This window comes from Halichoerus grypus, chromosome 14 (genome assembly GCF_964656455.1).
Source record: "Halichoerus grypus chromosome 14, mHalGry1.hap1.1, whole genome shotgun sequence".
Taxonomy (NCBI): domain Eukaryota; kingdom Metazoa; phylum Chordata; class Mammalia; order Carnivora; family Phocidae; genus Halichoerus; species Halichoerus grypus.
The window spans coordinates 86,324,932-86,351,810 of NC_135725.1; the positions used below are offsets into that span (position 1 = coordinate 86,324,932).

Below are 26,879 nucleotides of genomic sequence, written 5' to 3' on the forward strand. Positions count from 1 at the left end.
AGAATAGGGGAGCTCTGGAGAGGATCTTCAAGCAAACCTCGGAAAGGGACATCCTCTGACCTGCAGCTCTCTCCGTCCCCACCCCAGCACCTGGAAGTCCAGCGGGTCACTCTTGCCGCGGGACTGCAGCTGCATTTATAAGCCTGGCCCTGCCCCCCAGCTGCTAACAAAGGAGGACGTACAGGCCCCAGAGCTGACCCTTTCTGTGGGCTCCAGGCACACTGAGGGGCTGCTGGCCATGCTCTCCCATGAGGCTGGGGATTCAGAGCTCCCCCCTGAGATGGGCCTCAGGTAAAGGAGGGAGAAGGGCAGCTGGGGGACACCGTGGTGATCCTTTGCCTGGGCTGGGCTCCTGCCCCCACAGGGGGTTGGGGAGGGAGCAGCGTCCAGCGGGAGTAGGGGGCATTGCCTTGGGCTGGGGGGGCAGCCCTGTGCTGGCCCTGAGTCTCAGGCACTAGGCCAGGCATCTCTCTCTCTCTGGAGCCTTATTGTCACCCTATCTGCAGTTCGGGCAGGCGGCGCTCCCTGCACGGTCGTGTCTGTGCAAAGGCTGATGCCTGTGTGCAATTGTGAGGGCTCCCCTCTGCCAGTCGTTTCCGCCCTCCCAGAGCTTCCTCGGGCTGCAGAGAACAGATACCCTAGGCCAAACAGACCGCCACAGCCTGGGGGCATTAGGATGCTGGAAATCCCAGAGGCTGCCTAACGCGGAACAGGCTGGAGCCTCACCTCCCTGCTCTGCTAATGGCAACATTGGCTGCCACCTACTAAGGACTTCCTGCACCCCTGGACCGTATCCCTGCACTGTGCACTTTACGTACGAGGTCACACTCAGTCCACAGCATGGTCTCCCCATTTTACAGCTCAGAGAGGTCAGGCTGCTGGCCCGAGGTCACACTGGATAGAAGAGACTGGCTAAACTTGAGTCCACTCTTAACCAACCACTGCTTTAACCTGCCTCCCTGCCACGAGTAAACACCCACGGGCCTGTGTTTCGGGCCCCTCCCTGTCCCCCTGCATCCATCGCAAGGATCCCACTGTTAACAACCCCAAATGCTGAAGTAATACTGAGCTTCCCCTTGTCCAGCTATCAGACTTTCAGGGTAGAGCTGCAGCCATCTCTTGCTACGTGCTGAGCCCTAGACTACGGGGATGAAAGGCACCTGGCCACGGTCCCAGGGAGTGCCTGGGCTCTTATAAGTACTGGGTGGACAGCAGGTGTACAGGCACAGCTGGGGCTGGAGATGAGGGACGGGAGATGGAGCCTGGTGGGGCCGGTGCCTAGGTGGGGTTCACAGCTGCAAGCCAGGGCATCTGCCAGCTGGACACCTACCACCTATCACCCCCTCCGGCCCCCCAGGGTGCTGCCATCCCAGGCCAAAGCCTACAGTGGGCCTTTGTTTGCCTGGGTCAGCACGGGGCAGATGGAGCACTTCCACCAAGCCTTGTGGAAAACGGACCCCGTCTCTGTAGACAGGGACGTCCTGGAACTCCAGCTTAGGAGGCTTTGATATAGAGCATCTCTTAGCACACTGCCTCCCCACCATGCTTTGGGTGAAGTGAGAAAATGATTTGCTATGTAGCTATATCACCAAAGAATTAACAAGCTGGTCTCAGAGGGCTCAGGGCAGAGGCTCACTGGCTTGGGGACTGGCTTCTTTTGGTTCTGGGGGGCTCTGGGAAAGTACCCCTTCTCTGATTGGCAGGGTGGTGGTTTCTAGGGCTCACCCATTGTAACATTTCCACCTGGGGGACGGCGAGGTCTCCCCAGAGCCCAAAAAAGTGCCCCAAGAGCCTGGCATCCCGATCTTTGAGATGCCATGGCCTGGGACACCCCGGCCTAGGGTGTCTGTGGTGCTTGGCCTTGGAGGGGAAGGCCGGTTGCTAGTGGCCAGCCTGGCCAGGAAGAGGGCAGGATCCCTTTAAGCTCTGCCTCACTCCCTCAGTTTGTTGCTATGTATGGGACCAACTTCCTTAGCAACCACCTGGCTTCTTAAAGGGGCCCTGGAGCAGTGGTTGCCACCAGCCATGGCTCCCAAAAAGAAGGCAACCCAGGAGGCCAAGGAGCCCGAGGTCAAGAAGAAGAAAGGTGGCAAGAAGGATGCCAGCACGGCCAACAAGCCCATGGAAACGACTTTAGGCGAGGAGATCCGAGAATTCTACCACATCCAGATCCGAGACCTGGAGGACAGGCTGGCCCGGTGGGTGGAGGGTCAGGGAGGCTGGTCCTGCTGGGTCAGAAGCCCTGCTCATAGCTGACCAAGGGGCAGGCTCACTCAGGGGGTCCTAGGCCTGTGTTTGGCTTCCCATGGGATGTCTAGACCCCACCCCCAGCCTGTTTTCTCCTAAGTAACATTGAGAGGCTTCACAATTTGACCCCACCCTATCCCGGCTCCCAGAGTCCTGGGGTCCTAACCTAAGTGGCAACCCTACCCCAGGCAAATACCACTCCCCCTGCCTCACTCCTGCCCCGTGGGATTATGTGCTTTATAAAAGGACAGAGTTCAGTCAGTGGGATGAATTGAAAATGGCAGCCCCCTGGCAGGTGGGTGGATCCTGTGTCCTTTCTTCCACCACCCCTCCAACTCCCACGGTGCCTGTGCTGATTCCCTGCGCTATGTGCCCCACTGACTTACCCACCTGCCAAGCCCAGGTGTTTTTCCACGCTGGGCCCGTCTCCCCAAATGTTAAGGAGGAGGGTTGTCTCCCCGTGACTGTGTGGATAGATGGTAGTGTGTGTGGGAGGGGTCTCTAACTTCTGAGACAAGCACACTTGCCCATTTTTCTTATTTTAAAGCTAGTTTCCTCCCAGATATGATGCACCAGCCTAGTCTCGTGGTGACCCTTAAAAGACAACCTGCTTTAGTGACCATTAGGCAGCAGTTCTTCCCCAGATGATGTTACAGATACTCACAGCCAATGTGTGAGTGTGTCCTTCACACGCGCCAGGTGGGTCCTGTGCTGGCGCTCACTGCATCCTTGAAACAGTCCCATGAGAGGTCCTGACATCATCCCCATTGTACAGATGGAGAGACTGAGACGCAGGGAGGGAAGTCACTCCCAGGAGGAGGTGCCAGGATGGGAGCCCTGGCCCTTCTGACCTCCCTACACCAAGCTGCTTCCTCACTCCACAAAGCAGGTCATTCAGCTCTGTACCACCCAATGCATTGTATACAGTAGCCCTGGTTGAGTAAATAATGAGGTAAAACATCTTTCCAAAGAACTTCTACAAATTATTCCACTGGAAACCAGTAAATCAATTATATGATACTCCTAAAAATTCACAAGTTCCCCTCAAGCTGAGACACCAGATGGAATGTATTTGGGGATAATGCATTTGGGAGACAGTTATTAGGTGCTTACTCTTTGCCGAGCCCCTCTGTCAGGCCCCAGTACAGAGGTGGAGGAAGTCAGGGGTCTGTCAAGTGAAGACAGAGATGACATCAGGTCTTGACTGCCCGTTGGAACAAGGGCCCACTTACAGGAGGGCACCAAAAAGAGCGTCACAAATGTGGCTTAGGTCCAAGAAGGCTCCACTGAGGAGGCTCACCAGGATTCACTCAGTGAACCAGGGTAAGGAAGACAGCAGGTTCAAAGGTTTGGGATTGCAAAGCATGGACGTGTTGGGGTGTTGGGGGCTGCAGAGCTGGCCAACTGCAGCAGTAAACACTGTGGTTAAGAGCCTCGAATTTGGGGCGCCTGGGTGGCTCAGATGGTTAAGCGTCTGCCTTCGGCTCAGGTCATGATCCCAGCGTCCTGGGATCGAGTCCCGCATCGGGCTCCCTGCTCCTTGGGAGTCTGCTTCTCCCTCTGCCTCTCTCTCTCTCTCTCTCTGTCTCTCATGAATAAATAAATAAAATCTTAAAAAAAAAAAAAAAAAAAAAAGTTAAATGCATTTAAAAAAAAAAAAAAAAAAAGAGCCTCGAATTTGGGGTCAGACGGACGGACTGGGGTTCAAAATCTGATTTCGCCACTTACTAACTAGGAGTTTCTTCATCCCTCTGAGCCTACATTTCCTCATCTGTAAAATGGGTGTAATTATCACAGTACCCACTCGCGCATGGATTCAACATACACACACCGTGCACCTAGTATATACCAGCCACTGTCCTAGGTGTTGGGGACATAGCTGTGAATATACCAAAGGCTCTGGTCTGATGGAGCTTACATTCTGGTGAGGTAATGGATGGAAAGCACCGAGCACAGCTGTTGGCTGTGGTCGTGAGTGCAGATCAGGGCGCACAGTGGGACATGAGGCTGGATTCCCATGTGAGGAACCCCGAATGCCCCTCCATGGGAGGGTCCAGGGGAACGGGCCTAGCTGCGTGGAGACCTGGCTTGCCCACTCCCCTGGACCTCTGCCCCACCCCCACCCCAGGTACCAGCGGAAGTGGGATGAGCTGGCCGTTCAGGAGAAGCTGTTCCGCCAGGAGTTTGAGCAGCTGGCCAACAACAAGAAGGAGATCGTGGCCTTCCTCAAGCGCACGCTCAACCAGCGCGTGGATGAGATCACGGACCTCAATGAGCAGCTCCAAAGCCTGCAGTTAGCCAAGGAGATGGAGAAGGACGCCTTTGAGGCACAGCTAGCCCAGGTGCGCCACGAGTTCCAGGAGACCAAGGACCAGCTCACCACGGAGAACATCATCCTTGGTGAGGGGGGCGGGGACTGGCAGGTGCATCTGGGGGCACAAACACGGGAGAGGGAACCCTATGCTCTTGCTCTTGGGGCTCTAATCCCAGCTCTGCCATTGACTTTCTGGCCTTGGGCAAGCACTTCTCTTTGACCTTCAGTTTTCTCATCTGGGAAATGGGTATAATACGTCTACCTTGGGTAACAGCAGCTATGTGCTGCTTCTTCCCACACATTATCTTCTCTAATTGTCCCAGTCATCGCCCAAGGCAGGAAATACTATCACCCAGTTTGTAGGTGAGGAAGCATCTCAAGAAGATGAAGTGTCTTGCCACGGTCACCTAGCTGGCAAGCATTGTTTTGAGGATTAAGGACAGCATTAGTGCCTGGCCCAGAGAAGGTGTTCGAGTTCAGTGGCTGTTGTCACTGTCACTTTCCAGAAAACAGAAGTCAAGGAAGGTTTTCCCGAGGAGATAGAAACTGAATGAGGCTTCGTAAGATTAGTGGCGGGGGGGGGGGGGAGCGTGTTCCAGATGAAGGCCGTGAACGTGGGTAGGACTGGGCATGGCATGTTGTAGGGACAAGGGTCTGGCCCCACTGGATTGGGAAGCATAGGGAGGGCAAGAGGACGTGGAGGAAGCGGGGAGGGAGGGGCATGTTCAAGGCCATCGCTGCCCTGCCGGGGTCCTGCCCTCCTGAGGTGGCCCCTCACCAGGCTGTGCCCTGCGGTGGGGCAGGGGGGAAGCTGGCAGCTCTGGAAGAGTTCCGGCTGCAGAAAGAGGAGCTCACAGAGAAGTTCGTGTCGCTGGAGGACCAGCTACGGAAGCAGGAGAGTGAATACAAGGATTACGTGTACAACCTAGAGAAGAAGTCCGTGCTGGACAAGGACAGGTGGGCAGTTTGGGTGCTGGGGTGAAGCACAGTTCAGTCCTCAAGCCTCCAACAGCCTCCGCTTCTAACTGGGGGGACTGCATTAGCTCAGGGACTCCCCAGCCTGGCTGGTGATTTGCAGAGGGTAGGAGAAAATAGATAAGCTCCCAGCTCTAGCCCTTACACCGGCATTACTGAATCCTTGGGACTTCCTTTTGCCACTTTTTGTGACTTAAAAATTATATTTACTTAATACGTAACAATAATACGTATTGATATGGTTCAAAATGCCAGAGGTACAAAGGGTCTGCCGTGAAAAGCCTCTTGCCTGAATCCCCACTCCTCCTGGGAAATAGAGCATAGTGGTGGCCCTCAGCCTTCTGGGGAACCCCACATGGGAGGGCAGTGCATGTGCCCACTTGCCTGATGCCCCCTCCTTCCCACCCATACTGACTAGACTGAGGAAGGAGATCATCCAGCGTGTGAACTTGGTGGCCACCGAGTTCCGCAAAGTGGCCACTAACCAGATGTGGGACACGACAAAGCGCGCCATCATGGAGAACAATACAGTCACCCTGCAGCTGTCGAAGATATCCCGGCAAGGCATGCAGCTGCTGCAGGAGAATGAGCAGCTCAAGGACACCCAGGACAAGCTGTGCAAACAGCTGGATCTGTTGGAGAACACCCAGAAGGTCATGGCCAGGCATAGCAGAGGCCACCATAAGGTGTGCCCGCCAAGCCCTCGTCACGGGGCATTTGGCACATAGAGCAGGAGGGAACCCTAGGGGTGCCGCTTCAGGGCAAACACAGCCTGGCAGGGTCGGATCCCAGGCTGGAGCCAAGTCATGAGGGAGGCAGCAGTGAGGGGACACAGCCCTTTGTGGGGGCTCCTGGGTGCTGGGTGCACCTCTGGTTTTATTTGGTCTAAAACCCCTATAACTCACTGAAGCGGAACCCACCCCTGGGCAACCGGGGGCTCTGACCAGACACGGTGCTGGGCCCCCAGGACCTTGGCTGGCCTCTCTGTACAACGGAGTGAGCTCTGGTTGAGTCCGGAGCTGGGGGAGCAGGGCTGGCTGAGCGCCCGCGGTGGGCCCAGGGCACGGCCACCTGCCCGCACCCGCAGGTCATCCTCATGCTGACCGAGAAGTGCCGCGAGCAGCAGCAGGGCAGGGCGGAGGCCGAGCGGCTGTGCTTCCGGCTGAGCCAAGTGGAGCAGAGCCTCGGGCGGCTACAGCACGACCACCAGGCACTGAGGTGGGGCCCACAAAGGGGCGAGCAGTGGTGGCAAGTGGGGGGGGAAGGGGGTTGAGCCCCTCTCTTTTGAGCCACATGACATGACATAGGCCAGTGGCTTCCCCTTTCTCTAGGGGTCTTGCGGCTTTGTCTGCCAAACAGGCTAAAGCCCGGGACTGGATGAGGGCCCCTGTGGGCTAGAGAGAAACCGCCTAGCACGGGGAGGGGGCTGACCCATCCCGGTCCTGGGTCCAGGAGTCAGAGAGACCAGCTGAACCTGCAGCTGGAGAGGCAGCAGGCTAAGGCACAAAGGCTACAGCGGGAGCTGACCGAAGAGCAGAAGGTTCGGGCAAGTCTGGAGACAGCCCTGGCCCAAGCCACCTTCTTCCTACAGGACATTCTACAGGTGACAGGAAGTGGGTAAAAGTCAGGGGCGGGGGGAGTGGGCCAATGTCAGACACTGCTTGGAGACACCGGGAGGGGCTGGGCCAGGGCCAGAGGCCCCACCTTTCCTCTGAGAGACTCCCGGCAAGTCTGTCCTTTCCTGATCCGGCACTCCAAAGATCCCCTGAAGGTCTCAAAGTTGCTGGAGTCCCTCTCTGAGGCCCTGGAAGACCTCATGCCTCAGGCTTCCCAGTTGGAGAATGCGTATCCCATCACAGCCAGGCTGCACTTGGAGAAAACGGGCACTGGGATTGGAGCTTCCCAGAGGTGGGTGTTGGGGCCACTCTGGGCCTGATCCCCATGGGCCCACCCCCACCGGCAGATGCAATCCGACGAGGAGGGCGGCAACTTCGATGTAGTGTTCCAGCTACAGCTCAAGGAGATGCTGCAGCAGCTGCTGACCATGCTCAGCTCGGCCCTGGTCCTTAGCCCCCAGCTGGCTGTGTGTCCCCGTCGGCAGAGCCAGCCCCATGGCCCACCCAAGGAGAGGTAAGTGAGTGACCCTGTATGACTTCAGAGGAGGCAGCTGTGGGAACTTGTCCAAGGGCTCTTCTCGGCTGACCCTAGGCCACCAGAAACCTGGCTCCCCAGAGCCTCTCTGAGCCTCAGCCTCCTTAACTATGAATGGAGGTGGTGATGCCAGCGCTCTCTCCACAGCCAGCCCAGCACCCAGCCCCCCAGGATGGGGTCTCTGCCCCAGCAGCTATCCAGCATCACACCCTACCAGCCGGGGGACCTGGGCCTGGTGCCTCGACGGGCCCACATCCCACCCAACCCTGAGGACCTCAGGCTGCTCTCACACACCACCCGTGTGGGAACCTTCCAAGTGCACAGCTGCCCTGAGGTGAGAGTGCCAGGGGCCCCGGGGACGGCAAGACAGCAGCCAACCCGAGGTACAGATCCCGCTCTGCCACACTGCAGCTCTAAGGCCTGGGGGCTGGGCCTAGCTCGCTAAGCCTGCATTTCTCCATCTGTAAAATGGGCCAAAGAAAAGTGTGGCAAGGCCTCAGTGGACTAAGGCATGTCCACACATCGCCTGGGAAGGGGGCATGCTGGACCCTGTTGGCCCCTCCTCCGCTGGCAGGGGAAGGGCGGGAATCCCCTGAGGAGGCCTCAGCTTCAAGGCGCATCTTTAATCTTACAGATCCACACCTCTGGTTCTCCAAAAAGGTTCAAAAAGTTTAGTCTTCCTGAAGTTTCTCTACTTTCCAAGTAAGACACAGAGAGAAGACCAGTCCCCATTCCAGAAGTGGACCACCACGGCAACAGTCCCCTCTTTAATTCACAGGCAGCCTGGGGCAGCCCAGAGAAGAGTTCTATAAAAAGTAGATACCACAAGTTGTCATGACACCGCTGTGAATGTGGCTGGGTGCGTGGGCATGGTGGTCAGGCAGGCACGTGTCCAGTGATGGCAAGGGCTGACGGGGGGCGCTGGCTTCGCTCACGGATGTGGTCGAGGAGCAGGTCGGTAGCTCGCTCCAGCAATGGAGGCAGCAGCTCCTGTTCAGCGGCAGAGAAACAGCCTAGCACGTGGGCCTGCACCGTGTCAGGGTGTGTCGGGCGCCCGATGCCCACCCGCAGCCTCGGCATTGCCTGTGGGGGTCAGAGGGGCCCAGAGAGCTTTGATAAGGAGCTGGTCGGGGGCCCCTTGTTGGCCCACCAGACCCAGCGCAGGACAGAGGGGCAGACTCACATTGGAGTTGAGACAGGCAATGCAGGAACGGACTCCGTTGTGGCCCCTTCAAAGGGATATGGAAGGGGCAATTAGCGCTTCCCTGGATCGGCACCCCTCACCCCTCCCAGCCCCGGCCAGGGTCACAGCACCCCTATTCCCTGCCGAGACTGGGATGGGCACTGGTATCCTACTCCAACTGGGAGGCTCCTCCCTAGCCCCCCCCCCCCCCGACCTGCTTAGGGCCTCACCTGGAGCTTCCCCCAAGCTTCAGAGCCAGTTTCCCCAGGGGCTTGTCCAGTTCATCGTGCACCAGGTAGACCTCCTCAGCAGTCAGCCCAAAGAGCTCCGCTGGGCACAGACAACAGTGGCCCTGGTTACTGCCCATCAGCCCAGGGGGGTGGTCCCGATTCACAGCTCTCATGGGGAGGGCCCGCAAGTAACCCCATTTCACTTACAAAGAAGCTGAGATTCCTACAAGTACCGAAGGCCATATGCAGCAATTGGAGCTCAACAGGCACCTGGAGGTGAACAGATCTGCGGCCGCCCAGAACCCCGTCTCTGGCCCCGGCGCCCTCCCGGCCGGCCTCCTCGGGTGCCCTCAACTCACCCGCCCGGGCCACGCTGCGCCCGTTGGCGTTCATGACGCGCCGCGGCCGAAGCAGGATCAGCTGGGCGTCCCCGAGCGCGCCCAGGGCGAGGTCGGCGGCGCAGTGCCGGTCGCGCGCCCAGCCGTCCGCCACACCGAGCCGCTGCGCCAGCTGCCCCAGCACCGCCAAGCCCACGCTGTGCCGCGTGCCGGGCAGTCCAGGGTTCCCCAGGCCGGCCACCTGCGGGCGGCACCAGGGAAACTGAGGCCCGACATTTCGCGCCACCCTCTACCTCACAGCGCCGCCTAGGACCCAAGCCAGAGAAAGGAAAATGGAGGGCAGGGTAGAGTGGGGAAGGGGCGCGAAGACGGGGGCCCAGAAACCCCGGAGACTCCAGAAGGCTGAGGGCCCCGCGAACTGAGCGGTCCGAGCAGAGTTCACAGAAGTTTAGGGTCCGTCAGAATATTGGACCCATTTTCTAGATAAGAAAACCGAGACAAGGAATTTGGGGAATGTTGTCCGGAGACAAGGGCAGAACAGGAGCTAGTTAGGGCCCAGGAGCCCCTAGGCCGCCGCCCCCCACTCTACTCACCAACCACCGCTTCCCCGGGGGCCGGGGTTCCAAAGCGCCCAGGACCATGGCCCGACTCAGCCACAGCGTCGCTCTCCGGCGGCCGAGCGGCGGCATGCTACTCCTATCCACGTTCTCGGCCCCGCCCCCTGACGTTATCAGCCCTCGACCAATCGCGGTGGCCAACTGTCCCCAGTGTCCAATCCCGGGCGGGCCGGGCTTCTAAGGGGCGGAAGTGGCGGGGCGGTGGCCTTGACTGGCGCCTCAGCTAGTTCCGCGGCGCCACCTCACAGTGTTTCTGTGGAGTTTTTTGTGAACTCGCGGAGCCCTTATGTGACCTCCGGGTTGGGAGGAGGGAGCCTTGTTCTGGCCCCTGCTGTGGCCCTGCAACGCTGCGGAAACCTGGCAAGTCCTCTCCCTGACGTAGCCTCAGCCTTCCCGGCTGATAAGTTTTTGCTAACCTCCTTCCGGCTCTAACAACCCTTGGATTCCGGAGGCGTGGCCTGGGGGGGCGGAGCCTGTGGGCGTCCGGGAGATGGCGCCTGGCAACGGCCGGAGTGGGCCTCGAGAGGTCCTCCCTTCGGAGGGGAATTCATGACAAACTCCAGAGAGGTGCGGGAGAGGGTCAGGAGAGAAGAGGCCGAGGGGGAGTTCGCAGGAAAGGTTTCAAGTACAGGAGAGGCAGGATAAGTTGTGCGATTCAGGAAAGTCCCTGGCCGCAGTGCCGAGAAGTGAGGGCTTGAGACGTGTGAGCTTGGCCGGAGCTGGCGTCCCGGCAGAGAGGGCATTGGCCCAGACGAGAGGATGAGAGAAGAGAAGGGATCTAAGAGATCTTTAGGAAGTGGGACAGACAGGACATGAGGACTGATAGGACAGAGGTGACTGGCTGAAAAGGTGGAGTCACCAAGGTGGGAGAGCCTGGGGCAGAAGTCAGGTGAGGTGTTCAACTTGCCCTGCTGGGCATGAGGGTCCCGCAGGATATGCAAAGGGCTGCGGGACCTCCTGGGCCTGCAGTTTGGGGTAGGGCCTGAGCTGGAGACATTAGAGTTTTGGGAGTTTTGGAACTAGAGGTGAAGCTGACGGGGGACCAGAAGGAGAGCAGAGTGCAGTGTGAGTGTAAGAACTCTGGCCCCTGACCTTGACCATAGGAGAGGGAGAGAGGCAGAACTGAAGAGAGAAAAGTTGGAACATCCCTAAGGGGAATGGGACTGCCACCAGAACCCAAATTGTGCCTCCTGCCAGCCTCGTTTCCAGCCCTCGTCCATCCTGTAAAACACCTGAGGAGAGTGTGTAAGAGGGGCGGGGGTCCTCTCTGAGGCCTGCCCCAGCTTGCTGTCCCTTGGTTCTAGGATGCTCTGGAGCTTGACCCGGCTCAATCAAAGGCCATCCCAAAGCCATGGGTGTTTCCAGTCCCAAAGGGAACCCTACAGCGCATCTTTGGGAGCAGCCAGGTGTTCCAGAACTTGGATGATGTAAAACCGAAGGTCACGGGATTAACAGTGCCCCTCAAAGTCAGGGAGTAGTGAGTCACTACCTTGTCCCAGGGTCCCAGGTTCCTACCCTGCACAGCGAGTGGCGTGCCCTACAGCCTTGGGTCAGTTACTCTCCCTCTCTGGGCTTCAGTGAACTCAGTTGTATAATAGGGCTCTTCTGCCTCAGCAGATGAAAGGCTGCTGGCCGGGATGAGCTCCAGGAATACCAGGCTCCTCTCCCTGGGTCTCTGTCTACCGGCCCCACCCTGTCTCTCCACCCACGTCCCCCCTCCCCCCAACCCACTCCGGCGGCCACAGCTGTATGCCCTGGGTTGGTCAAAGTCAGGGCCAGCCCCTCTGCCTGTGCCCCCCTGCCCCTACAGCTACCACCAAGGCCTGCAGTGCTTGGAGAAAGAGGACTGGGAGATGGCCGTGCTCTTCTTTTCCCGTGCCCTCCACCTGGACTCCCACCTGGTGAGGGGGTGGGCACAGGTGGTTGCTGACACTGCCCTCACTGTCCTGCCTGCCAGGCTCCTCCTCTCGGGGTCACCAAGTCCCTTCTGATCGTTGAGCATCGGGCCTCAGCAGACGGTAGAGAGGGGACAGCAGCCTGGGTCCCCTCTTCCTCAGGTAGACTTCTACGCTTTACGAGCTGAGGCCTACATCCAACTCTGTGACTTCTCCTCGGCTGCCCAGAACCTGCGAAGGGCCTACTCCTTGCAGCCAGAGAACACCAAGTACCTGGAGCGGCTTACCTTGGTCCTTTACCTGCAGGTGCCCTGGGCTGCTGCTGCAGGCCCGCCCACTGTGTCCACCTCACACCCAAGCCAGTTGGCTCTCCCTCCAGCTGTGGGGGGTTTTCCTTGCTCCTGGGGCCAGCTCTGTCTCTCTAGGGACCTTCTTGTCCCCATGTCTGAGTCTGCACCTGCTGCCCCTCTCATGACCTCTCCTACCTCCAGAGATGGTTTACCACCAGGGCTGGATAAAGTTCTGCAGCATTGCCCAATAGAACTTTCTGCAGCGATGATAGTGGTCTACTCTGCACTGTCCAATCTGGTAGCCATTAGCCACGTGGAACTGCCGAGCCCTTGAAATATAGTGAGTGAGGAACTGATTTTTAAATTTTATTTAATTAATTAATTTAAATTTGTATAGCCACATGAAGTGAGTGGCTGCTGTCCTGGACCACACAAACCTAGCATCTAGAGGCTCTAAGCACTAAAAAGGTAATAGCATCCCCCATTTACAATTCAAAATAAAATTACCAAACCACAAAATACCAACAAAGTCGAAGGTTTTCTGTTTCTGTTCCTGTTTCTGTATTGCCGTCTTGCCAACTGTATAATTCTGTCTCTGCTGTCTCTCCCTCGCTCTGTATCTCTCTCCATCTCTGTCACCTTCTCTCCATCTCTATGTCTCTGTCCTCTAAAGTTTCTCCCAGATCTATAGGGCTGTGTCCCTGGCTCTTGTCTCTCTCTCCTCCTGCCCCAGTGGGTGCCCCCTGTAGCTAGTGGGTGCTGCTGGGCCAGAGTCACAAGCAGAAGGGACTGCCCCCTGTGTCCCCAGGGCCAGTGCCTGTTTGAGCAACGTGCCTTCCCAGAAGCCCTGAGGGTCTTCTCGCAAGCCTCTGCGCTCCAGCCTGAGAAAGCCAGCTTCCGTTACCGATGGTGAGCGCCAGGCGTGCGGCCGTGTTCTCCCTGCAGCCCCTTCCTGCCCCTCTCGCCCTGCGGACAGAGCATCTTTGCCCTCTCTTCTCAGCATGGCCTGTCTCCTGGCCCTCGAACAGCATCAGGACTGCCTCTCGCTCATCGCCAAGGAGGTGAAGCTTGGCACGACCAATGCCGATGTCTTCATCCTCCGGGCCAGGCTCTACAACTTCTTCCAGAAGGTAGAGCGGGGAGGGCGGGGCGGGGGTGGCCCTTCCCCTCTGTGGGTGCCCCCAGCATACTCTGAGATTAAGGAAGGCCATCAGGCCGCCCGTGTGGTGGGGACCTTCGTTGGCCACTCAGCATAGTTGTCCTGCTATCACTCAGCTCTAGCTCTGTGCCAGGCCTGTGTCGGCCCCCAGAAGCCACAAGGTGAGAAACCTGTGCCATCCCGCCCCCATGGGAGTTAGAGCCCAAGAGAGATGTCCTTGAGCAGATAATTGCACAGAGGATGATTTCACAAGTGCAGGAAGCAGCACAGCGTGGGGGCACCCAAGGATCCGTTAGATAAGGTGGCCCTTCCTCCTCCTTTCCTGTCTCTCCTTATTTGCCTCACTGTCCGGGCTTGGAGCCAGAAAGTACAGGGAACAGCGTGGGGACAAGGGAGACTTGGGGTCACAAGAGAGGAGGGACTGCAGGTATGAGAGGGCATCAGGTAGGGTTTTGTGAACCGAGGAGGCCCCTGACTTCTTCCTGGGGCCTCCAAAGGGTTGCTCTCTGGGGCAGTGGGCTTTAGAAAGATCCTGTGGCTGCCAGGGGGAGTCTGGGCTGGAGGGGCAAGACTGGAGGCCAGGAGCCTGGGTGCCGTCCAGCCAGAGAGGAGGGTGGAGGCGAGGATGGCCGTGAGGGTGGCCAGAAAGGGGCTGGTCCCACAGTCCTTTGGAAGTCAGCAGCAGAGACGGATGGGGGAGGGCATGAGGGAAAGGGAGGGATCCGGAACAATGCCTGGTGTTCGGGCTTGGCCTGGTGCATGGGAGCTGGGAAACTCAGGGGGAGACTCAGGTGGGCGGGTTCACCTCAGTCACCAGGTGGTGCATCCTGGGGGTAGCTGGAAACTTGAGCCTCCCTATGCTGGGGGCTGGGCTTCTGGGCCCCCACAGTGAGTCAGTGAGAGTCTCCTTCCAAGGTAGGAGACTAGTAATTATTGGTAATTATTGACTGTGGGAGTTTGGCCCCTCCTGCCACCTCAGCCCCTGTAATGCATAGGCGCGTTCTAAGCGCTTGACTCATGCTTGTCTTTACGACTTGAGGTAATCATTTGAGTAGATACAACCCATTGTCCTCTTTTCACAGATGAGGAAATGGGTCCAGAGGGCCTGGGTGACTTGCCCAGGGTCACACAGCCAGTTCTGTGTGGTGCTGCCCTTGAACCCAAGCCCACCTACTCCAAAGCCCTGTCCCGAGCCTCTGCCATCTTCCCCCTCCTGACTTCCACTCACAACTGGTGTCCACACTGTTTGCCCTGCTCACCGTCCAACCCATTATCCTACAGGACACAGGATGCTTGCTAAAACTGTTTGTTGACTGACTGACAGACTTGTTCACCCAGTGGAAGGTATTTGCCTGGGGGTGTTTTCTGCTCAGGCCCAGGCCTGCATCTATTGTCAGAGTTGTCTTGGGCTTAAAGGTCAGGGGAGTTGGGGAGGACATATGCATGGGAGGATAGGGAGGATGTGACAATCATGGTCAGGAGGACACGCCTTCCCCCCACCTTGAGTGAGCTTAGAAGAAGTCCTACATGGAGGAGACATCTGCAACACCATTCTACAGCAGAAACCACCCAGGCTGACTTGGCTCTCCTGAGGTCACATCTGGAAAGGGACCAGCAGGGATGGGGCCTGGGATGGGATTCTCTCATAATGCTCCCTGCTGCTTTCATGAGGCAAAAAAGGTGGCACAGCAATGCAGGGACATCAAGGGTGGGTGACATGGTCTGGAGGTGTGCCTCTCCATGGGACTGGGCAGAGCTCGGCTTAGCCTACCGCCCTGATGCCATCCTTGGCCCCCTGCAGCCCAGCCTCTGCTACCGAGACCTGCACAGCGCCTTGCTGTTGGATCCCAAGCACCCACAGGCCAAGGTGCTGCTCCAGATGATGGTGGACCAAGCCCAGAAGGCGCGTCAGGATGCTGGGATCCTAGCTGTGCAGGGCAAGCTGCAGCATGCTGTGCAGCGCATCAACTGTGCCATTGAGAACAACCCTCTGGACCCTAGCCTCTTCCTCTTCCGGTACTGTGTGGGGAGGTACCCATCTTGGGTCCTGCTGTATGGTCTCAGAAGAGGACTTAATCCTCCCCAGGCTTCAGTTTCCCCAAGTAGCCTCTAATAATCTTTCCCTACTCCCCATTAGGGTCAAAGCCAGGGAGAGGTCTTAGCTGCTATTGCCCTTGGAGGAGGGGCAGGCAGCCACCTTAGTTCACCTGGGAATCCTGGACCCCCAAGCCTGCTGAGCATTCACGCAGGGAGACTCAGCCCAGCTCAGTGGCCAAGGCTTGGGTTTGAATCTACCCCTTGCCCAGGACTTATTACATGATTTGGGGCCATGTACCTTTCTTGAGTCTAGGTTTTCTCATATAAACAGTGGGGTAAAACATCTGTCCCAGGTACAAAAAGACCTTAGCATAGAGGTTGGTATGCACGCACCTACTTCCTAAAAAGAAAGATGGAAGCTATTTTTGGGTAAAGGAAAACTACCCATGACCAGCAGGCTATCCGAGTAGTAATCCAGAGCCGGCCCCACACCCAAACCAGCGCGTGAAGAGAGGGCCCTCGCGCCACCAGCCCAGGTCAGAAGGCCCAGAGTGGCCAACGTCCTGGCCGGCCGCCCCAGTGGGTAGGGGTGCCTTGGCCTTCACGTCCCTCCCCCACAGGGGCACCGTGTACCGCCGGCTCCAGGAGTTTGATGCCGCCGTGGAGGACCTCCTGAAGGCGCTGGACATGATGAGTGAGAGCCAGGAGGGCATGGTGCGGCAGGCTCAGCGGCAGCTGTTGCTGACCTACAATGACTTCGCCGTGCACTGCTACCAGCACGGTGCCCACGAGGAGGGCGTGCTACTGCTCAACAAGGCCCTCAAGGCCGAGCAGCAGGAGAAGGGCCTCTACATCAACCGGGGCGGTGAGCGGGGGCTGCCCCTCGCCCCTCTAAGGCGCCCTTGAGGGAGGGAGGGAGGGAGGGAGGGAGGAGGGAAAGAGCTTCAGGGATCTGGGGACACATTCTGCGAAGTGTTGCCTTAGACAAACTGGCTACAGTCTCTTCAAAATGCTCAGAATCAGGCGGCTGGGGAGAGGTGCCCGAGGCACGGAAAACCTTGGCAGGCACCCTCTACCACCCACGGGAGTGGGAGTTTGGGAGTTCACAGCCACCGGTCTAGGATCCCCCATAGGGTGGAGCAGGCTGGGCTGAGGCTCCTGGGCACTGGGGTCGGGGGCCTGCTCAGCCCCTGCGTCCATCCCCCGGGCCCTAGATTGCTTCTTCCAGCTGGGCAACCTGATTTTTGCGGAGGCGGACTACCAGCAGGCGCTAGCACTGAGCCCGCAGGACGAGGGCGCCAACCTGCGCATGGGCCTGCTGCAGGAGAGGATGGGCTTCTGCGAGCAGAGGAGCAGGTGCGCGCTGTGGGCGGTCCCCGGGGGTGGGGTGGGGGTGCTGGCATGGAACCGCCTGCTGGGACCCCTGGGTCAAGATCCTCTGCTCTCCCAGGTATGTCTCCTAAATAACGGTTTTAGTTTTCAAGTTTTCGTGAAAAATTCTTCACTTTTTTCTGAATATTGTTATGGTAATTGTGCTTTTTATAAAAAACTGAAGTGTTTGGTAATGATGCATAATTCAGAACCTGAACGTTCCTTCTAATATGTCTCCCAACACCAACCCCCCCATAGGTTTGGTAAAGGTCCCTCCAGATTGTTTCCTATACATATGTGAACAATTATTATCAGTTTACAAAAGTTAAAGTCATGCTAAACTGTTTTTTGACTTGCTTTTTAACTTCCAATGTCATTACATATATAGGACTACCTCATTCTCTCTTATTATTTGCATAGTATTCCATTCTATGGAAGTACAACTCATTTCTTTAGGTAACGCTCTACTGATGACTAATTGGGCTGTTTTCTGTTTTTTTATTATAATGTGATGAGCATGCAGGACATACATTTTCATGCATTATACTAGTAATGCCATAATTAGATTGCTAGGAGCTAAACTGTTGTTAAACGGTGTGAACATTTAACATTTGAAAACATAATAATATCCAGTTGTTCTCCACAAACGGTGAGCCACTATGAACTTCCTCCGGGAAAGGAGAGTCTTGGTTTGCCCAAACCTCCACAGTGCAGGGTGTGAAGACTGTTTTCAACTCTGCAAATCTAGTGGGCAAAAAAATGCTCTCTCACAGTTGATTTATGTTGCGTGCTTAAATTGCTAGTGCGGTCCAGCATCTTTTTCGTGTTTGTTGGTCATTATGGCTGGCCCAAACCTTTTGCCCCTTTTGCTGTTAAATTGCTCACGAAGGGGCGCCTGGCTGGCTCAGTCAGTAGAGCGTGCAGCTCTTGATCTCGGGGTCATGAGTTCAAGCCCCACACTGGGCTTAGAGCCTACTTAAATAAATAAGATTTTTTAAAAAATAATAAATTGCTCATTAAAACTTTTTGTTGTTGTTGTTACAGGAGTTCTTTGTAGGCTAGGAAACTTAGCTTATTGTCTGCCTTCTATGGGAAAATATATTTCCCCTATTTATTGCTTTCCTTTGTGGTGGTTTTGCTACTCAGTAACTTGGGATTTAATCATAGTCAAATTAATTTTCTCATTTTTAGCTGCTGGGTTTGTGAGATTCTCGAAAGGCCCTCCTTAGTCCAGGATATTAAAAACATTCACTTACACTGGGGTCTTGTACTAGCATAAGTGTTGGGGCCGTTAAGTGTGTAGCTGGCAGGGGCGCCTGGGTGGCTCAGTCATTAAGCATCTGCCTTCGGCTCAGGTCATGATCCCAGGGTCCTGGGATCGAGCCCCGCATCGGGCTCCCTGCTCCGCGGGAAGCCTGCTTCTCCCTCTCCCACTCCCCCTGCTTGTGTTCCCTCTCTTGCGTTCTGTCAAATAAATAAAATAAAATCTTTAAAAAAAAAAAAAAGAGTGTAGCTGGCAGAAGAAGAGCAGAGGGGCATGGTGGAGGTGGGGCAGCAGAGACCAGCAGCCTGATTTATCCCATACTCCCCAGTGGGGCCCAGGAGCCACCATGTCCCTCCCTGGGGCCCAGCCCACGACAGCCTGTGGCCCACTGTGTCCCGCAGGCAGTTCCATAAGGCGGATAGCCACTTCTCAGTGGCCATCCGGCACAACCCCCAGAAGGCCCAGTACTACCTGCACCGTGCCAGGACCCGGCAGCTCCTGCAGAACATTTTGGGGGCCCGCCTGGATGTTGCCACTGTCCTGCTCCTCAGCCCCAAGCAACCCAAGGTAGGTTCCTGCTGGGCCAGGGGGGGCAGGCTCCAGAGTCAATACCTGTGGTTGCCTAAAGATACTCCCTGTTCCTAAAAGAGGTCTGGTTTCCTAGCAAAACTAACAGCTGCCGATGCCAGGCCATGCCAGGTACTGTTCCAGCCACTTCAGCTGGCGTTGCTCTGTTTACCCCTCTTCAGCACCCCACGGGACCGCTAACATTATCCCCCCACCCCCACCCCCCCCAATTTGCAGGTGAGGAGGGTAGAGCTCAGAGAAGTTCGTACCCTTGCCCCAGGGCACATGCTTAGACGTCAGACCCGCAGAAGCCGGCTCCGACACCCACGGCTGGCCTAGTCAGGGCGCCCCCTCCCGGTGGGCCTCCTGGCGGGCTCCTCCCAGTTCTGGGGCAAGGAGGTCTGGCCCTGTAAAATCAGGAACTAGTAAACCCTTCCCACGTCAGCCCTGAGAAGGGCTCTGCGAGGGCAGGGCGGCACCACACCGTCTGCCCCCTGCCCTGGCCCACACCTGGCTCTTTCCTGGCAGGTGCTCCCACTGATGGCCAGCCTCTTCCCGGGCATGTCGGTGGAGGAGGTGCTCTGCAGCCAGGTGGCCCACCTGGCCAGGCTGCAGTTGAATCGGGTGTTGGAGAGCAGCCTGCAGGCTGGCATCCCTCGAGGCATCGTGGGGCAAGTTCCTCAAGTGGGGGCCGCGGACCAGGAGTGGGAAATGGCTGGGCATCAAGGCTCCTCCTGCTCCTGCTGCCTCCTCAGGCCACTCTCGGGACCCTGGGGATGGTGGGCCGAGTCAGGGGGGCTTACCCAGCACTCTGGGGCCATGGCTTGGCAGGCAGCTCAGACAGCGGGAACGAGAGCGCGAGAAGGCGCGGGCCCTGCAGTTCTGGTGGAAGCCTTTGTTGGGGAACTCTGAAGAGCTCCAGGCCACTCCCCAGACCCTGACAGGAGAGCCAGCAGGTGCAAACGAAGCTGAGGCCCTCCACAAGGAGGAAGAGGTGAGTGGCCACATGCTGGGGCCTACAGCCCTTGAGGTCTGGGGTGGAGCGTAGCCCGAGCCAGGACTGAGGGAGGCAGACTGTCTAGAGGCTCGCATCCAGGCCTGGTTCTGCCACCACTCTGTGTGACTTGGGCTGGGGTCCTTCTGCTGTGAGATGGGGATGGTATCAATAAGGAGTACCCCTGAGGAAGGGCAAGAGGATGTGGACTCCTCATAGAGAGGCCTCCCCACACCTTGCCACACTCACCTTCATAAATTCTGTGTGCACTGGCCATTGTGCCAGGATTTTCTTAATTCTTAAATCCGTCTCTAAGAACTTTTTATTGAATGTCACATAAATATAGAAAAGCACACAGATCAATAGTGAGTGAGCTGGTGAATTTTCACAAACCGAGTACACACATGACGCCATTACCTATCGAAAGAACACACTCCCAGCTCCGCAGAAGCCCCCTCATGCCCCCTCCCTTAGCCCAGTGCACCCCCAAGGCTGTCCTGATCCTTAACATCACAACTGAACGTGCATGTTTCTTCACATCAGTGGGCAAATACGGTGTGCCCGCTTGTCTGGGGACTCCCTTCGCTAAGCATGTTTGTGAGGTGTATCTAAGTTGACTGCTTGTTCTCATCGCTGGTTGAGAATTCCATCCTGTGAAAGTCCCACGATCTGCCCACTCAATTGCTGACGGACAGCAAGTACCTTTGTGTTCAAAGGAAACTTTATGAAAATGAAGTAAACGGAAGACCAGCACCCCTTGCTGTAAATGGCAAAGGCTAGTGCTACAGTTCTCTAGCTCACACTGGAACACAAAAATACAAAACTTTCTGCCCGCCCTCCCCCCCCCCCCGCCCCGAGGTCATTGTGAGCTCCCTCCCTTGGGGAGATGTGGGGCCGGCGCCTGCTGGTTGCTGGGACTCTGCCTGCCCCCTCCCCGCTTCCACACACCCCCCACTGCCCGCAGGCGTGAGTGGGCCTGAGGCGGCCAGCAGCCAAGAGCCGGGCTGTGGAGTCCCGCAGGCCTGGATTCAACTCTGCTCCTCTGCTTCTTTGCTGTGTCGAGGGCAGGCTGCTTAGGCTCCTGGAGCCTTGGTTTCTGGTCCATGAAATGGTAAAAACGGTAGTTCCCTCCCCGATATGTGGGAGGACGAAATGGGATAGAATGGTAAGCATAAAAAGCTCAGTTCTTCACTAGCCATTCCCCAGGGTACGGCACTTTACAGTTTACAGAGGACTGTCCCACATTGAAACTAATTTGCACTTTGTAGACGGCAGACCTGAGGCCCAAGCAGCCTCTTGAACACTGCCGAAATTTCTCACAGTGCCCTGCCGGTCGAGTCCGACCACTCCCTTCCCTGTCCAGTCTTCACCTCTCGTGCTGCCCAGCCCCAGCTGGGCCCCCTGAGGAGCTCTGAGCTGCTGGCCTTCCTTCCAGAGCTGAGCCGCTGGCCCAGGGCCTCCCATGGCCTGCAACGGCCCCACCTGTCTTCTGCCCTAGGAGGAGCAGTGGGAGCCTGCACCCAGCAGGATGAGGTCCCTGTCCGACAGCTACCTCGACCAGACCTCTTCAGGCTCCATCTTTGGCTGTAAGTCCCCAGTACTCTCGCTAGGCCTGAGTAAGCCAAAGCAGCAGATTAGGCAGAAGTCAGGAGTCAGAGACTCCTTGGCCTGCATGTGCATTTGGGCTCTGCTACTTCTAGTTCTGTGATTGTAGAGCAGGAGGAAGAATCCTCACTTTGAATGGGGCATGGTGAGCCCTCAGCGTCTCCCATTTATCCCACAGCCCAGGCCCACCTGCAGGGCTTGGGTTGCCGAGGAGTGCTGGGCTGGCGTCATCTGGCAGACCTTCCCCTTGGCCGTGCAAGGCCTCTGGAATAGAGGCAAGGGTGAGGCCTACACCTCCTTTTCCTGGAGCTGTCTGAGCAGGGCAGCCTAACGGATGCTCTTGGTTCATCCTTCCCAGTCAGGACCATGTCCACCTCAGAGACAGAGACGTCCACTATCTGCCAGGAATACAAGAGCACCTCAGCCACTGCTGTGACATCCTCTGACTCCCCACTGCTGAAGACTCAATCCTCAGACCTGCTGGAGAACAGAGAACACCTAAGCTTGAGCCACAGCCCCAGAAAAACCAAGGCCACCCAGGGCCACAGCCAGAGCCCCAGCAGGACCAAAGTCACCCAGGGCCAGAGCCGGAGGCCCAGCAAGATGGAGGCCGCCCAGGGCCAGAGCCCCAGCAGGACCAAAGCCACCCAGGGCCAGAGCCGGAGGCCTAGCAAGGTGGAGGCTGCCCAGGGCCAGAGCCGGAGGCCCAGCAGGACCAAGGCCACCCAGGGCCAGAGCCGGAGGCCCAGCAGGACAGAGGCCGCCCAGGGCCAGAGCCAGAGCCCCAGCAGGACCAAAGCCACCCAGGGCCAGAGCCGGAGGCCCAGCAAAGTGGAGGCCGCCCAGGGCCAGAGCCGGAGGCCCAGCAAGGTGGAGGCCGCCCAGGGCCAGAGCCGGAGGCCCAGCAGGACGGAGGCCGCCCAGGGCCAGAGCCGGAGGCCCAGCAGGACGGAGGCCGCCCAGGGCCAGAGCCGGAGGCCCAGCAGGACGGAGGCCGCCCAGGGCCAGAGCCGGAGGCCCAGCAGGACGGAGGCCGCCCAGGGCCAGAGCCGGAGGCCCAGCAGGACAAAGGCTGCCCAGGGCCAGAGCCGGAGGCCCAGCAGGACGGAGGCCGCCCATAGCCAGAGCCGGAGGCCAAGCAAGATGGAGGCTGCCCAGGGCCAGAGCCAGAGTTCCAGCCAGACTGAGGCCACCCAGGGCCAGAGCCGGAGGCCCAGCAGGATGGAGGCCGCCCAGGGCCAGAGCCAGAGTTCCAGCCAGACTGAGGCCACCCAGGGCCAGAGCTAGAGGCCCAGCCAGACTGAGGCTACCCAAGGCCCAAGACAAAAGCCTAACAAGACCAAGGCCACTCAGGGCCCAAGGAAGAGGCTTAGAAAGATCAAGGCTGCCCATTGCCAGAGTTGGGAACCCAGTAAGGCTGCCACCCATGGCCGGAGCGGGGGACTGATCCGAAGTTCTAGCAAGACCAAGGATTTCTATGATCCAAGTTGGAGCCCCAGCAACACTGAGGCCACTCAGGACCAATGCCAAAGGTCCAGCAAGACCACGGCTGCCCAGAGCTGGAGCCAGAACACAAGCCCAGGTTCCAGCAAGACTGAGGTCACCTAAGGACTGAGCCCAAATCTCAGAAAACCCCAGACCACCTAGGGCCTGACCAGAACCCCAGAAAAATCAAGGCTGGCCCAGCAGTTACACTGCTCCCTGAAGGGGGCCATTCAGCCCCCTCACTTCTTGCTGGGTATGGAAGAGATTCTAACCCCCACACACACTCACTGGCACCCAGCAAAACAGCCTCCTTCCAGAGCAATTAGATACCTCAGCCAACATTCTTCTGGTCCCATGGCTAAGTTTATTGTATTTGTTCTCTTATAAAATTAAAAACTTTAAAAACCAGGCCCAAGTGGCAGCTTGAGTCCCTCTGTTCATGAAGACTGAGCAGTCTCAGCCCGGCTTTACAGTACGGGACACGGGGTGTGGGATGGAGGCTTCAGAGTACGGTGCCGGAGCAAGGGGCCAAGAGTAACCGACCGAAGAGGGAGAGAGCAGCCATGAGCCACAGTCCCTGAGTTACAATTCACATTTTAAGAAGGCTTAGGCTGGAGGGCAAGGTCAAGGCTCATTGAAGTTCTGGGGTCACCAGTGGTTTCTCCAGGGAAGGAAGCAAAGGTCAAGAGGCCCTCAGACCAGTTAAGAGGCCAGGGCCCTCTGTCCCATGGCCCAGCCAGCATGCCTCCTCATCTTCACTTTGGGCTCTGGGTCTCGCTCTCCAGGAGGCTCAGGAAAAGGGGCCCTACTGCAGGGGCCCCAGGGCTTTCCTGCACAGCCTGGCCAGGGAGAAGAGAGCAAGGACGCCATCTGGAGAGTCAGAGGACAAAAGCAATTCTGGAGGCCACAGTCTTGCAGCCGTTGGAGGAAAAGAGCTGTTCTTCCTCAGGGAAGAAGGTGGTGCTGTCCAGCACAGCCTCGAGGACCTCCTCCCTCGGCTCCAGGCCCAGCTGGGCCAGCTCGTTGAGCACGCAGTGCCGCACGTGGTGCCGCTGCAGTGGTAGGAAGGGCACCAGGACGTCTACGAGATGCTCTTCCATGATGCCTGAGCGCCAGAAGCCATCTGCAGGAAGAGGCAATACGGGAAGGGTCTGTGGTGGGCTCAGGGAGGTTGCATGACAGCCAGGAGCGCCAAAGCCTGGGCTGAGAAGTACCGGGTCAGTGGGCCGTGCATCAGACCCGGGGAGACCCTGGCCCAGCTCAGTGGTTGTGGGTGTGAAGCCTCAGCCTGCTGAAGTTACCCCGGGCGGGGAGGCCTCCCCAGCTGAACTCACGGTGCGGGTTGTCCAGCACAGCCTGGGAGATGACAGGCTCCAGCTCCTGCAGGCGGATCTCCTCCCGTTCCCGGCGGCCACGCCACGCCTCCAGGGCCACCTGGTTGATCTGCTCGCCACCAGTGTTGCTGAAACCATGGGGAAAGCGGGCCACGGCTCAGACCGTGGGGGGCGGGATTTGGCCCTTGCTTCCCATGTGCCACCCAACACAACCTGAGCCTGGGCACCCTGCTCAGTACCAGCAGGAGCCAAACCCACTGAAAATACACAATAGGAACTACTTCCCCTCTCCAGAGCCTGTGTCTCCAACCATGCCTGGAAATTCACTTATATGTGCCGTGCACTTTAAAGTTTACAAAACACTTTTGGGTCCCTTAACTGACTTTCCCTCCCCGAGCCTCTAGGAGGACAGTGGGGCATTAATATTGGCCCTGCTGTGCAGAAGAGGAGATGGGAGTTCAGAGAGGTGAAGTGATTTGCCCAAGGAAATACAGCTAGAACTCTTAGAGGTGCGACTAGAATTCTAGTCCTATTTTTCCCAGGTCTGTGTCCTCCTGGCCCCAAAAGAGGGAAAAATCGTTCCACAAAGAAACAGTGAGGATCCCAAAGACTGAGCCCAGAATGGGCTTTGAGAATGTCAAAATTTGAATAACAGTGTCACAGCCAGTGTGAGGGGCTTTGGGAAAGCCCAACTGGGCCCCGGGGGGAAAGGTATTCTGGTGTGGGACCACAGGCCAAGACTGGATAGCTGAGACGTTGGACAAATGTCCCCGCACCATGCTGCTGCAAAGATGGGCCCACCTGATGAAGATGAAGATGGCTTTGCGATAGTTGGTCCCAAACACAACCCAGGAGGAGCCCAGGAAAGGTAGCAGGACCTCCATCAGGCCTGGGGTCAGCTTGTCCATCTCATCAAAGAGGAAGAGGGAGCGGCTGCAGGCTGTGAGGTTTCCCTGGACCCAGCTCTTAAGATCTTTCTGCAGGGGAGAGGCAGGAGTTTGAAGGCACCTGGAGATACTCCTCTCACATCAGACTTCTTCTGAAGGCAAGAACTAATCCTTTCCTGGGGCTGGTGACAAAACTGTGGCCCCAAGGGGTCAGAGACTTGTTCAAGCTCACACACACAGCAAGTCAGCAAGCGCACAGAGACTCAAACCCAGGCCTTGTTCAGGACTCCTTCTCTGATAGCCCCTACTTTCCATAAAAGAGGAAGGTTCCCTTCTGCTCCCTGAACCTTGTCAATAATGTTGACAGCTGAAACAGACCAGCCTAGAAAGGACCCTGCAATCGACAACAACGATAGTAGTAAGAGCTACTATTTACTAAATGCTTATTCCGAGCCTCAAATTGGGACCATGCTTTACAAAAAGAAGATAACGCAAGACTGGCAAAGGTAAGTGCTCAATACATAATACCTGCAACTATACAATCCCACGTCCCTTGTCCATCTCGAGCTCTGTTCATGATGGGTCCTGAGGGCTGAGGCTCCAACTGGCTGTGCGGCCTGGAGCGAGTGACACCCTCCCCCCCCCCGGACTCAGGACTCATTCATTCCCTAGGGTCTGGCACCCCAACATGCAGGTGAATGGTGGTCCAGGATGCCACCAGCCTACCTTGTAGCGCTCCATGTGGCTGGCGTGGGGGAAGTGGATGATGGGGGAAAAGTGGTGAACATGGGGGCTGCGGAGGCCACCCCGGAAGAGATAGTGCGCCAGAAGGGAGCTAACGTAGGACTTCCCAGTGCCTGTCCAGCCATGCAGGGAGAGGACCAGTGGCTTGGTGGGGGCTGGGTCCTGCACAAAGGCCTTCAGTGCCTTCACCACCAATGCCTTGGCCAAGTGCTGGCCGGCCAGGTGCTGGGCCAGGTCACACTCCAGACCTAGGGCCACAAGGACAGTATCAGAGCTGAAGACACACGCTTGCCACACAAGGGGGTGGGGAAGAGTCATGTCTGGAACCTGGTCTAGGGATCCCTGTGTCTTGGACAGTTTTACAAACTGTCTTTGGAAAGGGAGTGGGGCCCTTGGGGACTCCGGCAGCAGCAGCCACCCTCACACCTGACTTGGCTCGGCAGCGCCCCCACCAGCTGGCCCTCTGCATTGCGCTCAGCTCTAAGTGGCTGTGAGCAGTCAACAGGTTTGGCCCAAGACTTCCTGCCCATTCCCAAGGCAGGCTTCTCCCCTGATGGCCAGTCCACTGTGGAGGCCCAATCCTCCCCCCAAGGCCCTGCTGTCAAATGCCTCTCTCCGTCCTGGCAGGGCTCTGCCTGGACTCCCAAACATGCTTCCCCAAACCCTTGCCCCAAGTCCAGTACTCGAGACTCTCAGTCCCTCAACGCCGGGCCCACTTGCGGCCTGGGCCACCCGGAAGTCTGCGGGTCCCGCCCCTCAGTTCTACCCTCCAGGTGTGGCCCGGGGGCAACCCCAGAGTCCGAGAGCTCCCCGGTCCGCGGGCCCTTGCACTCCGGGCTCCTGCGGCTCCTCACCCTGAAAGTCGGGCTGGAAGTCACATTCGCAGAAGGTGCCGAAGTGGCAATGCAGCGAAGTCAGGTCCCAGGCGGCGGTCGCGGCCGAGACCAGCCCCAGCAACCCAAGGAGCGAGCCCCAGGGCCGGCAGCCGCGAGTCGCAGCCGCCATGCGGGTGAGACGGGAGCCGGGTCTGGGCCAACCGCCCCTCCCTGGGACCACAATTCCCGGCGTGCCTCTCTGGGCGGCAGCCACCTTCCGTAGCCTACAACTCCCGGCTCCCCCCGGAAAGGCCCGAGCCGTCGTCCCGCAGCAGGACCGGAAGGTAGCCTCTAGGGGGAGCCCGCGAACCGTCCCA

The 26,879-nt window shown here is 57.7% G+C and overlaps 4 protein-coding genes across 9 annotated transcripts; 2 read left to right on the forward strand and 2 right to left on the reverse strand.

Moving 5' to 3' along the window:
- Positions 1-1,885: 1,885 nt before the first annotated feature.
- On the forward strand, positions 1,886-8,393 carry CFAP157 (cilia and flagella associated protein 157). The gene is made up of 9 exons (XM_036112830.2): positions 1,886-2,198; positions 4,376-4,647; positions 5,365-5,518; positions 5,955-6,222; positions 6,624-6,754; positions 6,989-7,139; positions 7,500-7,666; positions 7,835-8,021; positions 8,322-8,393. The coding sequence occupies exons 1-9, from the start codon at positions 1,957-1,959 to the stop codon at positions 8,391-8,393; spliced, it is 1,644 nt and encodes a 547-aa protein (XP_035968723.1). The 5' UTR covers positions 1,886-1,956.
- A 21-nt stretch (positions 8,394-8,414) lies between these two features.
- PTRH1 (peptidyl-tRNA hydrolase 1 homolog) lies at positions 8,415-10,179 on the reverse strand. 2 transcript variants are annotated; one of them, XM_078061808.1, is made up of 5 exons: positions 10,032-10,179; positions 9,460-9,679; positions 9,101-9,200; positions 8,871-8,916; positions 8,415-8,677 (listed from the first exon to the last, which is right to left on the reverse strand). In XM_078061808.1, exons 1-5 carry the CDS (start codon positions 10,125-10,127, stop codon positions 8,564-8,566), a joined length of 576 nt encoding a protein of 191 aa, XP_077917934.1. In that variant the 5' UTR covers positions 10,128-10,179; the 3' UTR covers positions 8,415-8,563. The 2 variants fall into 2 exon arrangements, with proteins under 2 accessions (XP_077917934.1, XP_035968722.2); XM_036112829.2 differs by having other exon boundaries at positions 8,415-8,770.
- Positions 10,180-10,253: 74 nt separating this feature from the next.
- TTC16 (tetratricopeptide repeat domain 16) lies at positions 10,254-23,133 on the forward strand. Of its 3 annotated transcripts, XM_078061804.1 has the most exons (14): positions 10,254-10,622; positions 11,360-11,532; positions 11,866-11,956; positions 12,113-12,256; positions 13,049-13,149; positions 13,241-13,370; positions 15,201-15,415; positions 16,057-16,301; positions 16,651-16,792; positions 18,473-18,638; positions 19,167-19,313; positions 19,474-19,632; positions 21,131-21,218; positions 21,596-23,133. In XM_078061804.1, exons 1-14 carry the CDS (start codon positions 10,605-10,607, stop codon positions 22,522-22,524), a joined length of 2,748 nt encoding a protein of 915 aa, XP_077917930.1. In that variant the 5' UTR covers positions 10,254-10,604; the 3' UTR covers positions 22,525-23,133. The 3 variants fall into 3 exon arrangements, with proteins under 3 accessions (XP_077917930.1, XP_077917931.1, XP_077917932.1); XM_078061805.1 differs by lacking the exon at positions 21,131-21,218 and having other exon boundaries at positions 21,596-21,806; XM_078061806.1 differs by lacking the exon at positions 21,596-23,133 and having other exon boundaries at positions 21,068-21,203.
- TOR2A (torsin family 2 member A) lies at positions 23,064-26,779 on the reverse strand. Of its 3 annotated transcripts, XM_036112826.2 has the most exons (5): positions 26,542-26,756; positions 25,670-25,935; positions 24,858-25,033; positions 24,057-24,184; positions 23,064-23,845 (listed from the first exon to the last, which is right to left on the reverse strand). In XM_036112826.2, the coding sequence occupies exons 1-5, from the start codon at positions 26,690-26,692 to the stop codon at positions 23,601-23,603; spliced, it is 966 nt and encodes a 321-aa protein (XP_035968719.1). In that variant the 5' UTR covers positions 26,693-26,756; the 3' UTR covers positions 23,064-23,600. The 3 variants fall into 3 exon arrangements, with proteins under 3 accessions (XP_035968719.1, XP_077917933.1, XP_035968721.1); XM_078061807.1 differs by lacking the exon at positions 24,057-24,184 and having other exon boundaries at positions 26,542-26,779; XM_036112828.2 differs by lacking the exon at positions 25,670-25,935 and having other exon boundaries at positions 26,542-26,679.
- Between the last annotated feature and the right edge of the window lie 100 nt (positions 26,780-26,879).

Coding starts and splice junctions, on each gene's coding strand:
- CFAP157 (XM_036112830.2), top strand. CDS start 1,957: ATGGGACCAACTTCCTTAGCAACCACCTGGCTTCTTAAAGGGGCCCTG. Junction 7,667..7,834: donor CATGGCCCACCCAAGGAGAG/GTAAGTGAGTGA, acceptor CTCTCTCCACAG/CCAGCCCAGCACCCAGCCCC. Junction 8,022..8,321: donor AAGTGCACAGCTGCCCTGAG/GTGAGAGTGCCA, acceptor TTAATCTTACAG/ATCCACACCTCTGGTTCTCC.
- TTC16 (XM_078061804.1), top strand. Junction 11,957..12,112: donor TCCACCTGGACTCCCACCTG/GTGAGGGGGTGG, acceptor CCTCTTCCTCAG/GTAGACTTCTACGCTTTACG. Junction 21,219..21,595: donor TTCAGGCTCCATCTTTGGCT/GTAAGTCCCCAG, acceptor CATCCTTCCCAG/TCAGGACCATGTCCACCTCA.
- PTRH1 (XM_036112829.2), bottom strand. CDS start 10,127: ATGCCGCCGCTCGGCCGCCGGAGAGCGACGCTGTGGCTGAGTCGGGCC. Junction 9,201..9,459: donor GCGCAGCGTGGCCCGGGCGG/GTGAGTTGAGGG, acceptor GTCTGTGCCCAG/CGGAGCTCTTTGGGCTGACT. Junction 8,917..9,100: donor AAGCTTGGGGGAAGCTCCAG/GTGAGGCCCTAA, acceptor ATCCCTTTGAAG/GGGCCACAACGGAGTCCGTT.
- TOR2A (XM_036112826.2), bottom strand. CDS start 26,692: ATGGCGGCTGCGACTCGCGGCTGCCGGCCCTGGGGCTCGCTCCTTGGG. Junction 25,936..26,541: donor CTTCCAGCCCGACTTTCAGG/GTGAGGAGCCGC, acceptor TTGTGGCCCTAG/GTCTGGAGTGTGACCTGGCC. Junction 23,846..24,056: donor TGTGCTGGACAACCCGCACC/GTGAGTTCAGCT, acceptor CTCTTCCTGCAG/ATGGCTTCTGGCGCTCAGGC.